The sequence below is a fragment of the Cucurbita pepo genome, chromosome LG02, assembly GCF_002806865.2.
Source record: "Cucurbita pepo subsp. pepo cultivar mu-cu-16 chromosome LG02, ASM280686v2, whole genome shotgun sequence".
Classification (NCBI taxonomy): domain Eukaryota; kingdom Viridiplantae; phylum Streptophyta; class Magnoliopsida; order Cucurbitales; family Cucurbitaceae; genus Cucurbita; species Cucurbita pepo.
Window position 1 is genome coordinate 12,873,774 of NC_036639.1, and position 14,291 is coordinate 12,888,064.

At 36.9% G+C, this 14,291-nt stretch overlaps 3 protein-coding genes and 1 non-coding gene across 4 annotated transcripts; 2 read left to right on the forward strand and 2 right to left on the reverse strand.

Annotated features, from left to right (window-relative positions):
- The first annotated feature begins 1,005 nt into the window (after positions 1-1,005).
- On the forward strand, positions 1,006-1,752 carry LOC111789256 (protein SENESCENCE-ASSOCIATED GENE 21, mitochondrial-like). Its single transcript, XM_023669974.1, has 2 exons — positions 1,006-1,112; positions 1,236-1,752. Exons 1-2 carry the CDS (start codon positions 1,039-1,041, stop codon positions 1,438-1,440), a joined length of 279 nt encoding a protein of 92 aa, XP_023525742.1. The 5' UTR covers positions 1,006-1,038; the 3' UTR covers positions 1,441-1,752.
- A 2,344-nt stretch (positions 1,753-4,096) lies between these two features.
- LOC111788875 (epoxide hydrolase A-like) lies at positions 4,097-6,630 on the reverse strand. Its single transcript, XM_023669436.1, has 3 exons — positions 6,142-6,630; positions 5,649-5,884; positions 4,097-4,498 (listed from the first exon to the last, which is right to left on the reverse strand). Exons 1-3 carry the CDS (start codon positions 6,604-6,606, stop codon positions 4,249-4,251), a joined length of 951 nt encoding a protein of 316 aa, XP_023525204.1. The 5' UTR covers positions 6,607-6,630; the 3' UTR covers positions 4,097-4,248.
- A 1,234-nt stretch (positions 6,631-7,864) lies between these two features.
- Positions 7,865-7,947, forward strand: TRNAL-UAA. The gene has a single exon. It is a non-coding gene; the product is annotated as a tRNA-Leu (tRNA).
- A 354-nt stretch (positions 7,948-8,301) lies between these two features.
- On the reverse strand, positions 8,302-13,594 carry LOC111788999 (sucrose synthase 2). Its single transcript, XM_023669609.1, has 15 exons — positions 13,356-13,594; positions 13,041-13,173; positions 12,726-12,877; positions 12,435-12,627; positions 12,092-12,210; positions 11,738-11,954; positions 11,507-11,602; positions 11,182-11,355; positions 10,319-10,435; positions 10,074-10,240; positions 9,724-9,948; positions 9,224-9,545; positions 8,889-9,133; positions 8,684-8,822; positions 8,302-8,575 (listed from the first exon to the last, which is right to left on the reverse strand). Exons 1-15 carry the CDS (start codon positions 13,454-13,456, stop codon positions 8,540-8,542), a joined length of 2,436 nt encoding a protein of 811 aa, XP_023525377.1. The 5' UTR covers positions 13,457-13,594; the 3' UTR covers positions 8,302-8,539.
- Between the last annotated feature and the right edge of the window lie 697 nt (positions 13,595-14,291).

Sequence of the window (14,291 nt, forward strand, 5' to 3'; positions counted from 1 at the left end):
CCTTAATTTTATAAATATTTTATTAATTTTATAAGTATTTTATTAATTTAACCTTAATTTTTATAAATATTTTTATTAATTTAGCCTTAAATTTATAAATATTTTATTAATTTAGCCTTAAATTTATAAATATTTTATTAATTTAACCTTAGTTTTTATAAATATTTTATTAATTTAGCCTTAATTTTATAAATATTTTATTAATTTAACCTTAGTTTTTATAAATATTTTATTAATTTAGCCTTAATTTTATAAATATTTTATTAATTTAACCTTAGTTTTTATAAATATTTTATTAATTTAGCCTTAATTTTATAAATATTTTATTAATTTAACCTTAGTTTTTATAAATATTTTATTAATTTAGCCTTAATTTTATAAATATTTTATTAATTTAACCTTAGTTTTTATAAATATTTTATTAATTTAGCCTTAATTTTATAAGTATTTTATTAATTTAACCTTAGTTTTTATAAATATTTTATTAATTTAGCCTTAATTTTATAAATATTTTATTAATTTAGCCTTAGTTTTTATAAATATTTTATTAATTTAGCCTTAATTTTATAAATATTTTATTAATTTAGCCTTAAATTTATAAATATTTTATTAATTTAGCCTTAATTTTTATAAATATTTTATTAATTTAGCCTTTTTAATGGCTTTTGAGCTTCGAGGAGGCTGCTGAACAATAACAGCAGCTGTTTGAATTTGAATAGTCCAATGTCACCGAATTTCCCGGAAATTAAAGTAGGTTGGACTGGCCCTTTCCCGCGCCACCTAGGACCCACGATTTTTCTTTAACACGTGGACGGTTTTCAATGGGTGTTTGAGTTAAATGTTGGAAAATTAAATTAACACGTGTACGTACTTTTTGCCTTTCTTTGACGGGTCCTCTAAACCCGACCCGGTTTGACTATTTCCACTTTCCACGTCACTTCGCTTCCGTCTTTATAAATAATCTGCACGATCTCTGTTTTTTCCATATCTCAAACGCAAATTTTCTCGAGAATTTTCAAACAAACGGAAAATCTCTCCATGGCTCGCTCTTTCTCCGCCGTCAAGATCGCGTCGGCTCTCGTCTCCGATGGACTCTCCAACACCATCTTCCGGTACTGAAATAAATCAATTCTCTGTTTTTCTTTTTCTTTTTTTATTAAATTTTATAAATTAAAAATACCCTTTTTTTCTGAATTAAATTATTCTGGCTTCTAACGTGCTGTGTGATCGGACAGGCGTGGGTACGCGGCGGTGGCACCACAAAGCGGTGCGGCGGCGAAAGGAGTTGCGGCAAGAATTGGCGCCAAGACGGTAAAAAGTACAGAGAAGGAGTCGTGGGTCCCAGACCCGGTCACCGGCTACTACCGGCCGGAGAATTGCGCCGCCGAGATCGACGCCGCGGACCTCCGGGCTATGCTTCTGAAGGCGACAAGGAAGTAAAAATGAGTTGAAAAGCTTGGAGTGATGTCAAGGAGAGCCAATTTTGGTTACAGCTGCTGGGCTATTGACTATTATTTGAAAAGTTTATATATATATATATATATATTATTTTTTTTTTTTTTTTTTTTTATAAATTATTTCATAAAAATAAAAAAATTGGTCGAGCTAGTAAAAAATGCTTCGTTTATGTCTCGAGTACTAATTGCAGTTCATAATCATTCGGTCATGTTAACCTTACAACCTTGTGATTCTCGATAACCAGTTGTATCATCTCGACTTGAAATTTATAAAATAAAGAGGTTATTTATTGATTTTAATCTTGTTTCCCTACGCTCGTGCACATATTCATGCTCAAGAATCCTAGAAGCTTTCACTTCAACGTGTCTTCGCTCGATCGCCTCCTTTTAAAGGACATTCTGTCTTCTAAGAGTTAACACTGTTAGATGAATACGACTCTCCACAATGATATGATATTGTCCACTTTGAGTATAAGCTCTAGTGAGTTTGCTTTGAGCTTCCTCAAAAGGCCTCGTACCCATAGTCAAATCGATCACTCTCTTATAACCTTAATTTTACTCGATTGGAGCAGAGTTTGATATTGTACTGAATTAAAAAAAATAAAAAAAAAACTTACGCCTTACGCATCCCTAACCCGTTGACAGTCTGGCAAAGCTTACATCTCTAGCTTTTAGCACGCACTCACCCTTAGCTCGTGTCTCTTACTTCTAGTCCACCTTTGTTTAGAGCGGACTAGGCAGGTTCGTTCCATAATTAAAAATGGAAAATATAACATAAGGAAAAAAATTTATGATTTATTAAGATAATTACAGGAAGAAATAAAGAATTAGGAAAAGGAATATTAAAAAAATATATATTTTTCCTAAATCCTTCCGGTTTTTTTTTTTTTTTTTGTCTCTCTATATAAACCGTCGATTGTTCTTTCCGGTCGAATAAACGCTTTCTTTTCCCTCTTTTTCTTGTGTAAATTTTCCCGAGAAACAAACAGAAAATTTTCTAGCATTCATGATGGCTCGATCTTTGTCCCGTGTCATCAACATCTCCAGCCTCGTTTCTCTCATCAGGTATTTATCCATCCAAAAAATTAAATACTTAACGAACAAAATCTAAATAAATATTTATTAATTTATAGTGTAAAATGCAATCCTTGGACACGTGGTGTGTGTTGGACAGGCGGGGGTATAGGGCGGGGGCGACGGCGGCGGAAGGAGTTACTGCACGAAGTGGCGGAATGATAAAGAAGGGAGAAGATGAAAGAAGTACGGAGATGGCGGCGTGGGTCCCAGATCCGGTCACCGGCTACTACCGGCCGGAGAAACGTAATGAATTGAAGAAAAGGAAAAACGTTTTTATTAATTTTCATTTAATACTTTAATAAAGATTATTATTCTTTTCCAATTATGACCGTCATTGATCTTGCACTCATTTAACCTGGTCGGATCTACTTTCTCGAGTGTAACCCGTCTTATTCGAGAGCTTAATCTTTCGTTATTGTTTACTGTGAAAGAATAGCACGGTTCAGAGAACACTTTTGTATGTGATGCAAGTGAACGTGGTAGGCAACGATCTAGTTGTAAGATGATTTCTGTGTGCTTCAATCCCTCTTTCTATAGCTCAAATCTGCTCGTAAAGACTGCATGCGTATCTTTTCACTCTATCCCACGCCTTCAAAGGTCCTTCCTCTGATGCCTCCCGTTCATTCTGATTCATCCTTTCATGTTTGTATATGAAAAGAACCTACTCCCGATGATCAAAGCCTTGACTTTCTATGTTATTAGTAAAGTGTGGGAGCGTTCTAGCAACTTGCCGCTTCTCGTGAGAATTCCGCTCGCTAATCTCGAATCGTGACAGGGTTGTGTTTTTTGTTGAAATTGGGTGGTGTTTAGCGTTTTAGATGGGAGACGGAGTTGTTATCCCAAACCCTCGATAGTTCACTCTTGCTTATTGTAGTTATACCTTTCTAGAGTAAACGTCCCGTAGAAGATCATAAAAAGGCCTCAAATCAGCTATTCTCGATTGACAAACAAACAAACAAAAAAAAACCCTAAAGTAGTTTCACTCTCGAGACTCGGGATGACGTCAAGACATATGGACCCTGTCGATGGGGATCGAGATGGCAAGGTGAGATGCGACGTTGTATTGAGAGACCTTGGCCCGAGCAGAGCCAAGGTCGAGCCGAATGACTTGGCCTACGTAGAGGCAAGTCGGATGTGTCGCAGACGATTGAACATGCACGCGCAAGCGGCGTGTGTGGTTGAACAAGCTTGGATTCCACACAAGCGATGTTCGATTGGCGAAGACAAACCTCGCCTAAGCTCTGACAAAGCCACAAAGTCTGGGCGAAAAATATACATGGGGCTTAATTCCTCTCAATACTAATTGTGAACGCGTCAAGATCACGACGCCGCACGGTAAAAAATATAGGACCGTGACAATTGGAGCTACTTTCGTTAAGATTACACATCAAACTCGAGAGGAATAGCTCCAACCAGATTTTCATTTCGAGAGTTTATTCAAAGCTCAAAATGAGTATTTATTATTTTTAGGATCGTCTATGAAACCCCTTTAATATTTTTAATTTTAAAACTCGTCCTTGGAATTATCTTTAAGCTAACCATCTAGCCTGGAACGAGTCGAATGACTTAAGTTTAATACGTCTCATTTATTGAAATCCTTAAACTTCGACACGAACATGAAAATGAACAATTGAGAGGAAGAGAAGCGATCAAAGATACAAAAACAAAGAACAAACCGAACGAAACGGATTAGAACTAAGAAACAGAGCGACGATCAGCAGAATTTGTTGAAGAAATCATGAATATGGGCGTTGATTTCATTAGGCCTCTCTTGGTTGATGAAATGAGAAGTGTCTTCCATTACAACCACTTCTTCCAGACCAGGCACGTCCCTTTTGAACCCATCGCCATGGATGTACTGTTGAGCTCCTGGAAAATGGTAGGTCAGGTCCAAATCCCCCACTATGAACTTCACTGGCACCTTGATTTCTGCCCTTGTCCATGCCGCTGTCAGCTCCCAGGTCCTGTAGAACCGGACATGACGAGCGAGTACAAAGAGATTTATGTCCATTAACTAAACAGAATTTGAAACAAGCATGTTCGAGACTCCACTTATTGTGTATGTACGTGTGTGTATATATATCATTTGAATTGTTTTAGTTTCATTTATGTGTATATATGCATGCGTGTGTGTCTATATATATATATATATATGAGAAAAATGTTCGAGATCTAGCTACTGCAATTGTCAGCGCCGAGAGACTCCTAGACTTTGGGAACGAAGCGAGTTTCCAAAGAAAAACGACACGGGCCCCAAATACTGGAGGCAAAACATATAAACCGCCAGGTCACTGAAATGAAGGCCCCAATAGAATGAACGAAAGTAACGACACACCAAGTGAGTGGACAGATAGACCTCCTCAGAATAACTGTCTCGAGGACCTTACCCTCAAAAGAACTATCCGACGACACCTTTACGATGCCTGTTGTGTAAAGGCCCCCACAAACTGTCCTACTGTTCTCATCGGGCTTCTCTCAGTGCACTCCAACTGTCCATTCAATAGAGTAATGACACAGGAGTCAAGACTACATCAAACAGGAGGGAAGATGTTTTGCCCCTAGTGTTTTGGGGCCTGTGTTGTTTTTCTTTGTAAACTCGCTTAGTTCCCAAAGTCTAAGAATCTATCAGCGCTGCCATATGTAACCTTTTTTTCATATATATATCTATATATACACACATACATAACATAACATAACACGTGTGCGTATATACATACATACATTCAGATGTTTGAACGTTTTGTAAGGTTGAAATTTAAATTTTAGAAATTACATTGATAAAATTATATTTTCCAATGTTTAAATTTTCAGATATTTAATATTTTTTAATAGAAATTATATTGAAAAATAAAAGTTATTCTTTGAAATCATATAAAAAGGGAAGTAAAACACACTAGAATCAATCCCTTCAAAGTAAACGGTGAATTTTAGAGGTAAAAGGTGAATTTTTTTCTTTTACATCTTTACTTTTAACTTTNAAAAAAAAAAAAAAAAAAAAAAAAAAAAAAAAAAAAAAAAAAAAAAAAAAAAACAAGTGACACTATCGTGGTAAAAAAAAAAACACTTTTTAATTAAAAAATTAAAAAAATGAAAAAGGTGAAAATATTTTGTTACCGGTCAAAAGCTCGGTAGTAATTGAGGCCACCGGTGAAGCCAGTGCGGGAGAACATGTCAGCATAAACGTCGATATCTTCCGGCGTCAGCCACGTGGTGGGCGGCGGCGGTGGAAGCCCTTCGAATTTAACTTCTCCGGGCAAATATGGAGCTCGCGGGTCCCGATTTGACATAACGTCCTTGAAAAACTTTTTAATGTCCACCGTCCCAAACTCTTCCTCCGCCTGTCCGGGTTGCTGTACACAGGTGTTGAATTATTGGAAGTGAGTCACACATTGGTTAATTTAGTGGAAGATCGTGAGTTTATAAGTGAAAATATTATCTCGATTGGTACGAGATCTTTTGGGGAAGTACAAACCAAAGCCATGAGAACTTACACTGAAGGTGGACAATATCATACTATTATAGAGAGTCATGATTTATAACCCGATAGGCTCAAAACCCAGTTCATATTTTCAATGTAATTAGTACTTTTAAATTAGTGTTAATTTACCTGAAATCTGACCATGTAGAATTGGTCCCCAAGAACGGATTTGAAGGCTTCGACAAAGGGCGTGGTGGGGTTTCTGGGAAAAACTTGGACGCTCAAAATCACGGCGGCCTTGATCCGGTCGGGCCTGAACAAACAGAGATACCAAGCGATTATGGCCCCCCAATCGTGGCCAACGAGAAGCACTTTCTCTATGCCCAGCTCGTCAAGGAGACCGACAAGGTCGCCGACGATGTGCAGGGTCGTGTAGGCGTCGGCGGACGGCGGTGCGTCGGAGTCTCCGTAGCCGCGGAGGTCCGGGGCGATAGCACGGTAGCCGATGGAGGAGAGGTAAATGAGCTGGTGGCGCCATGAGTACCAAAACTCAGGGAAGCCGTGGAGGAGGAGGACTGGTGGGCCGGTTCCGACGGCGGCGATGTGGAGGTTTATACCGTTGGTTTTGACGGCGGTGTGCTGGATGGCCTCCATTGAAATCGGTGAGTTTTGCTTGGTTCTTGGGTGGTGGGTTTATAAAGCAGGGGATGTCCTGTTCCCTGTCACTGTTTCCGAATCAAAATCATTTCCACTTTAGAATATTAAAAAAGTTACATATATTTTCAATTTTTGATTAATTGTTCGAGTAATTTGAATTTTGTCCTCGATGCCACAAATTTTCAATAACTAGAAGAGGCCGTAGCTATCCGAGTATAAGGGTTCTAGTGCTTGATGCTAGACGAACACACGACTCTCCACAATGGTATGATACTGTCCAGCTCTTATGAGCTTGCCTTAGGCTTCTTCAAAAGGCTTCATACCAATAGAGTTAGTATTTTTCACTTATAAACGCATGATCATTTCCTAAATTAGCCGATGTGGAACTTTCATCATCCAAAAGGGACAGTGTTCTTGAAACGATCACTCCATGACATCATTTATAAACATCATTTGAGATAAAATACATTCAAAGTAAAAGTTTATGGGCATGATTGAAACATGTGCTAAGTTTAAAGATGTTTTGTGTAATTTAATCTGGTTATAAGTCCTGGTTCGTCACATACTACATTGTAATTTATACACTAGTATAGTTATGGGCACGTATATTATATTGGTTTAAAGCGATAGATTCACATTCTCGATGCTCATTCACACGATGTAGAGATTAATAATGTAGGTGTTGAAATCAAATAATTTCAATTATTGTTTCTTTTTTTTTTTTGGACATTTTTATATTATTATCTTTATTTTCTTGTTGGCCGTCTTTTCATTGGTTCATAATTGACTTAATATATAATATCCTATAATTCTTTTATATTAAAATGTTGAAATAATAATGGAGCTACTGTTACCTTTTTCTTTTTCGTTTTACTGATTTTAAAAATTATAATTGTTTTTTACAATTTATTTGTATAATTTAATATAAATATTTAAAAAAACATTTATTAAAATTTATATTAATATTTCTTAAAGGAAACTCTTTTTGCCGTATGAGTTTATATATTTATGAAAATTGAGAATTATATTTCAAAAGGGAATAAATTAATTAATTGACCCCAAAAAAATTGGTCAAAATTCAATATCGATGGCGAAGAACTATTAAATAATCCAAATTTATTATAAAAATATTTAATTCTCTCGCGGATACGTGCAGGTACACATTTGTTTACAAATAAATAAATGACAAATCCAATAATACAATTTGCGCATTATTTGTTATTTTTATTTAGAGAAATTAACTTTAGCACATTCAGCAGGTTTGCCCGAGAGGTTAAGGGGGAAGACTTAAGATCTTCTGCACATAAGTGCGCGTGGGTTCGAACCCCACAGCCTGCAATTGCTTCTAAATTTTTTTCTTTACTTTTTATATAGTTAGTATATTCCAAAAGAAAAAAACAATAATTAAAGACTTTTCTAGAAATACATTTTAATTTTAATATTTTTTTAATGTTGCTTAACCTTATTTCATATTCTGTTAATGTAATTCTAATATGGCATCATATTATTATATTAAATTAGTTTGAATTACTATTTCACCTTTTATTTTCATAAAATTAAATTTATAAATATTATTTTCTATTTGTTTCTTTAGAAAAACAACTCAATTTTTGAAAATTTTAAAATATAAATTTTATGCTTTCCATAATTTTTAATTTTGTCTATATACGTTATATACGTAAATTTGTTAAGTTTAAGAACTAAATAGATAATTACATTCTAAACAAAACTGCTTGGCAACTCCCCGTAGATGTTACCGAGCAGTCAAGATCACAGCATGAGATCGAGGACTAAAACGAGTATCACAACATCACAAGATGGGCTCTTCTGCATTTAAATATATACAAACATAACTTTATTTTTACACAATCATACCACCGAAGGCTCAAAAACCTTGATCAAGTAAAGCAGTTCCTAAACCACAAGAAGCTCAATGATCATCGATTGCCAAAGGAACAGAATTTGCCTAAAGAACCAAAAGTACATCCAATTATCAGATCAAAAGTGGTAAAACAAAGAAAAAAACATGGATGTGTATGTAACTTGGTTAACTAGAACAATAAAATATACTCACCAGATCACGGAACTTGAGAATGTAGAACATCTCTAGATATCGACGCGTCTCGCGCCTTTCGAGTTTCGAAACATACTTCCAGAAACTATAAACTCCAGCCAGAGTCATTAGTCGTTCCGAGTAGATCTTCCATGTATACCTATAAGACGAGACGTTGAGAGAATTATCCAGGGTAAGAAGTAAATTTCAAATGTGTATATATTACCTTTCGTAAATTCTTTGGAGTCCCGCTTCGGAGATTTGAATCCAATGACTCGGATTGTCCTTGCACTTCGTAAAGAAATCTACTAAAAGAGTACTGACTTGGTCTGGATGATAAGGGTCAATGTGAAATCCAGATACGCCATGTTCAATGATTTCAGCAGGGCCGCCATGGCAAGTAGCAAAGGTTGGTAGCCCACAAGTCATGGCCTCCACAACAGTAAGTCCAAATGCTTCATAAATTGCTGGCTGTAAATTGAAGATCTTAAAGATTGGGATAATACTTCAAAAAGGTAGAAGAAGAAAGAAAAAGAACAGGGAAGTCCATAAATCATCCACCTGAACAAAAACACCCCGTGTGTCTGCAATATAGCGATATAACTCGCCATTACGTGCTCGGTTCGTTTGAGCCGATATCCAACGCAATTGACCGTGCAAGTTGTACTTTTTCATAAGGTTATGCATTTTCTCAATTTCTCCCATTTCTTCCCTGTCTTTGGAATCCTTCACATCAACATAACCACCAACCACAACAAGGTTTGCTAGCTCCCTCAGTTTGGCATTCTTGCCATACAGCTCAACTAATCCAGTGATGTTTTTCACCTTGTCCAACCTTGCCATGGTGAAGATTAAAGGTTTTGACCTGTCGTCTATTGCACCACTGCGTACGTGCCAAGCAAAGATTAGCATTGCCGAATAATATGAATTGGCTCCTTAATTTGAAGAATTAACATGAAGAGTGATTTGACACCAAATTTCCAGCCTACATAAGCGATTTGTACACCAAATTTCTGACATGTAAGGCCAGGACATAAGAGTTGAGCTAAAAAGAGACTTACACATGTTCGTCATTTTGTTCTGGGTCGTACAATAACTTCTCCAGTGATTCGTGTAAAGATGTAAGCCTCGACTGCTTCTCGGAGTAGGGAAAATAAATGGTCATGTCTGCTCCAGGAGAGACTATATTGAACTTCGGGTCAAAGACATCAATCCCATGGACAACTCTGTATAGCCCAGGAAGCGTAAATGCAGTGTGGCTCTCATATTGACCAACCGTGTTCTTCCTGCAAGTAAAGTTGGTATCGATTCAGCAAATTCTGTAATGAAGTTCATTAGTGGCACTCACATCTATTCTTTCAACCAGTTCCCATTTAAAATCCAACAACATAACAATAGTAAGAAGACATACGTTCCAGCAATCTCCTGGTATGTACTGGTGATGATAAAATCTGCATTATTCATGGCTATTAAATCAGCAGTGAACTGACATGAGAAGTGATATTTCTCCTCGAAGTTTTTCCAGTATGTGTCCGACTCGGGATATTTTGTCTTCTCCAACGCATGAGCTATGGTACACTACCGATTACATTGCAAACCAAATGTCAACAGAAGACAACAGTTGAAATACCAAAAGCTTCTCCTAATCTAAGCTACCTGAGTAACTCCCATTTTATATGCCAATAAGGAAGCAACAAGATTTCCATCACTGTAGTTTCCGATAATAAAATCTGGAATACCCTGCAGCTCAGCTATGATTTCACTTGCCGCATCCTATTCCAAATAACATGGTACATCAGAAGTCTGACTCATACACAATAGCTAATAGATCAGTTGTGCAAATATTCGATGATTTGTGAGTAGGTAAAGGCAGGGGAAAGAATGAAAGAAGTGGAGTTGAAATTCAAATAGCCATTTACGCTATAGATTATGTGTAACAGCCCAAACTCAACGCTAGCAGATATTGTCTGTTTTGGCCTGTTACGGATCGTCGTCAGCCTTATGATTTTAAAACGCGTTTACCAGGGAGAGGTTTCCACACTCTTATAAGGAATGTTTCGTTCCCCTCTCCAACCGATGTGGGATCTTACAATCCACCCCTCTTGGGGGCCCAACGAACTTGCTGGCACACTATCCGGTGCCTGGCTCTGATACCATTTGTAACAGCCCAAACTCACCGTTAGTAGATATTGTCCACTTTGGCTTGTTGCGTATCGCCATCAGCTTCATGGTTTTAAAACACGTCTACTAGGGAGAGGTTTCTACACCCTTATAAAGAATGTTTCGTTCTCCTCTCCAACCGATGAGTGATCTCACATTATGGGTTCAATTGATGTGAGTGTCACTAATGAGTGCAAAGGAAGCACTGTACTGAAAATTAACACAATGAAGCACGGACAGATGTAATGTAAATAGCTTCAGTTTCACCTAAGCAGTTGGGTTTGTATAAATAAACAGATATCAGATAATAGTGTAATCAGCAAGTGTTGTGAGACTTTATGTAGAATTGCACGCATTACCTCAGCAAAGGTCTCTAGATAAGGCCATACATCAAACCTTGAAATCCATTTACGTAGAATTCCTTTTTCTGACCTAAAAGGAACGCGCAAAATGTGTGAATGCTCGGTTCCACCGACTTTTTCCAGATGCTGATTACATGTAGTTCCCTTTGCATCCGGTATTAACCGGGTAACCTGTGACAATTACCCACAACATGATTAGATTACAGAAAAACTCTGGCAAGGAATTAGAGGTCTGGATATAAATAGAAGGAAAGAACTCAAGTACTTATCAAAAGGAAACCCAAGTTTTACTCATGGAAGTTGGGGAAAGAAGCACACTTACAATTAAAATTCTAGGAGTTACATCTAACCCTTGCTTCTTAATTCTAGTGATCATTTCCTTCTCCAGCGCACGCACCTGGTCCAAAATATAAACTACCTGCAATTTGAAGTACGAAAAGGGAAAGATAGTTAAATTTTTCAGTATCTTCTGATGATGGTCTAGGTACTCCTATATTTGATTCAGAAGAAACCAAGGAACAAAATGGCTTGAAAGAGGATTTATTTCGAGTACCTGGCCGCCCGTGTCTGGAAGACCTAAGACATTGGCCTGACCAAAGTAACCATGAGGAGACAAGATTACAACATTAAACACCATTGGTATCCTCCCTAGAAATGTTTCTAATACAGACGGATCAGGAGCCTGAAGGATATCCAAGAGAAGATGCATCATCTCTAACACTCGTTCTGCAGTATCACCCCAACCCCTATCAAAACCCATTCCTTGTAATCTGCATGAGATAGTGAAGGAGAATAGCAAATATCAGTTACTGGCCCAATTATTATGATAAATACATTCCAACAATCATCAGGCTGCTTAGTAATAACAAAAATCAAGTACCCACGTGAGACGGGGCAATATGCTTACACATATTCAAAGTCAGAATTGGGTGTACTGGGCAGCAACTTAGAAAGGTACTCCTCGGCCTTTGACAATGCGGACTGTAGGTTGGAAAGGCTTTGTATTCGATCATTCAGCATTATTCCCTGCACACACGACGATCATCAGAACACATTCAATCATAATTTACCACAGCAGCTTTTTCATATTTCTCATTCTATACATTCATCACAAGAACTTGAAAATTGCAGTCATACACATTCACAACGTATATTGAATCAATTCTAACATAGTGTCCAGTAAATTATCAAAGTTGGTTGTATTAGATCCTGTAAAGAAGGAAACATCAATTTAAGTAATTAACACTTACACTTCCTTTGTATTTATGGGCTCGAAGGAAGTCGAGCAATGGCTCCAATGACTCCCTGTTGCGAAACATAATCGAAGACAGGTGACGATTAAGGAATTGAACACCATTACCAATGGATGAGGATCGGATGGGGCGAGGGAAGTTCGCATTGAACGGTTCAAAGTCAAGCTCAAGTACAAAGTTTCCATTGACCCTGACATTAGTATGCAGATACAATAAAAAAATAAGCACAATGGAAATATCGATGACCCCTCGAAAACATCTACATTTCAAGTAAGAAAAAACACTTACTGTCCCTCCACGAGCTCTTCTTTAAAGTGAAGATACTCGGACACGCTTAATTGCTCGACGCTGAGTTCATAGATATTGACACGGACATACTCCCAGACACCAGGTCTGGGGCGAACAGCAATAGCTACAAATGGCGGCAGAACAATAGCTTCCTATGATAAAACCAAACATTCTATTCAATTAGAATAGGAATACAACGTAACTTGAACAAATTACATCAGTAGATTATGATTCAAGAAACCAAAACTTAAAAAAACAGAGCAGATTCAAGCCCATAAGTACAAATTCAAAATAACTTCTAGTAGCAATCCTCACCTGAGCAGATTTGAGAATCTCGCCAAAGGGTCCAGTGGAGAGATGCAGTTTCCCGTCATCATCTCCAATGATATTCTCGAGTTCATCAATCAAATGATGGGGCTGTAAAATCCCTTTTCCTTGATCAATATACCTTCAAAGCCCACCACAAAAGCATCAGTAAATTAGCATCAACTCAAAAATGGTGGAAAATGATAAACAGGACACACACGCACACACACACACAATGAACACAGAGTGTTCTTCCTCAAACGATTCCAAACATTAGCCTAAAAATCCAAACAGATTAAAAAAAAAAAAAAAAAACCAGCAGACCTGGAGAGGAGAGACACAAGTTCGTTCCGGTGAGCGGAGAGTGTGTCCTCCACGCGTTCCCTAACGCTGGGAATACGAGCGAACTTCTTCTGAGTCGCCATGGAAAAAGCTTAAAAAAAACTCGATCAATCAAGAAACAGAAAGCTCCGACAGACGACAAGAAATCATCAAAATCCCAAAAACAGAACAAAATCCTTAGAAAGAGTATAGTGAGGAGCTGCTTACACAATGGTGAACGATCGAGATAAAGTGTTAAATAAGGACGAAACGTGTTTGAATAAAAGACGGTGTTGCTGTTTCTAGATCGAAAAGGACGAGCGAAATGGAGAGAAACTGGCACCTGTCCTCGATTTCGCGGTGCTTTTTTCTACATTATTCACTCTCCAACTCCAAATGAGTTATGGGAAAAAGGAAGAAACAGAGACTAAATCCGACTTTTTTTTTTTTAAGATGTAATAATTCAGACATAGCAATCCAATCTGATTATCCTATTATTTAGATTATGTTTAATTTAATCTTTGTTTTAAGTTTTTTATTTCAATATTTTATTGCATTTTATTATGATGTTTTTGCATAAATAAAATTATTCACTAAATTTTTATTTGAAATAAATATTTTATTTTTAAAAAATATATAAAATTGGAGAAAAATTCATATAGTCTGAGATGGAGACTGTTAGATGACAGACTCTCCACATTCTGAGTTATTCATTTTTTACTATGCCTTTAAGGAGAGTTGACTCCTTTTCTTTCATTTTCATTTTTTACTATGCCTTTCAGGAGGGTTGACTCCTTTTCTTCCATTTACCAATCTATTGGCATGATTACTATGCCTTCGAGGAGGGTTGACTCATTTTCTTTTGGAGTCGTTCGACATTTGAGGATTTACCAATCTATTAGCACAACTAAGTTTAAGGCATGACTCTAATACCATGTT

Coding starts and splice junctions, on each gene's coding strand:
- LOC111788999 (XM_023669609.1), bottom strand. CDS start 13,456: ATGGCGACTCAGAAGAAGTTCGCTCGTATTCCCAGCGTTAGGGAACGC. Junction 10,241..10,318: donor ATAAAATGGGAGTTACTCAG/GTAGCTTAGATT, acceptor TGTAATCGGTAG/TGTACCATAGCTCATGCGTT. Junction 8,823..8,888: donor CTCCAAAGAATTTACGAAAG/GTAATATATACA, acceptor CTCGTCTTATAG/GTATACATGGAAGATCTACT.
- LOC111788875 (XM_023669436.1), bottom strand. CDS start 6,606: ATGGAGGCCATCCAGCACACCGCCGTCAAAACCAACGGTATAAACCTC. Junction 5,885..6,141: donor TCTACATGGTCAGATTTCAG/GTAAATTAACAC, acceptor ACCTGTGTACAG/CAACCCGGACAGGCGGAGGA. Junction 4,499..5,648: donor TACTACCGAGCTTTTGACCG/GTAACAAAATAT, acceptor CCGGTTCTACAG/GACCTGGGAGCTGACAGCGG.
- LOC111789256 (XM_023669974.1), top strand. CDS start 1,039: ATGGCTCGCTCTTTCTCCGCCGTCAAGATCGCGTCGGCTCTCGTCTCC. Junction 1,113..1,235: donor CTCTCCAACACCATCTTCCG/GTACTGAAATAA, acceptor GTGATCGGACAG/GCGTGGGTACGCGGCGGTGG.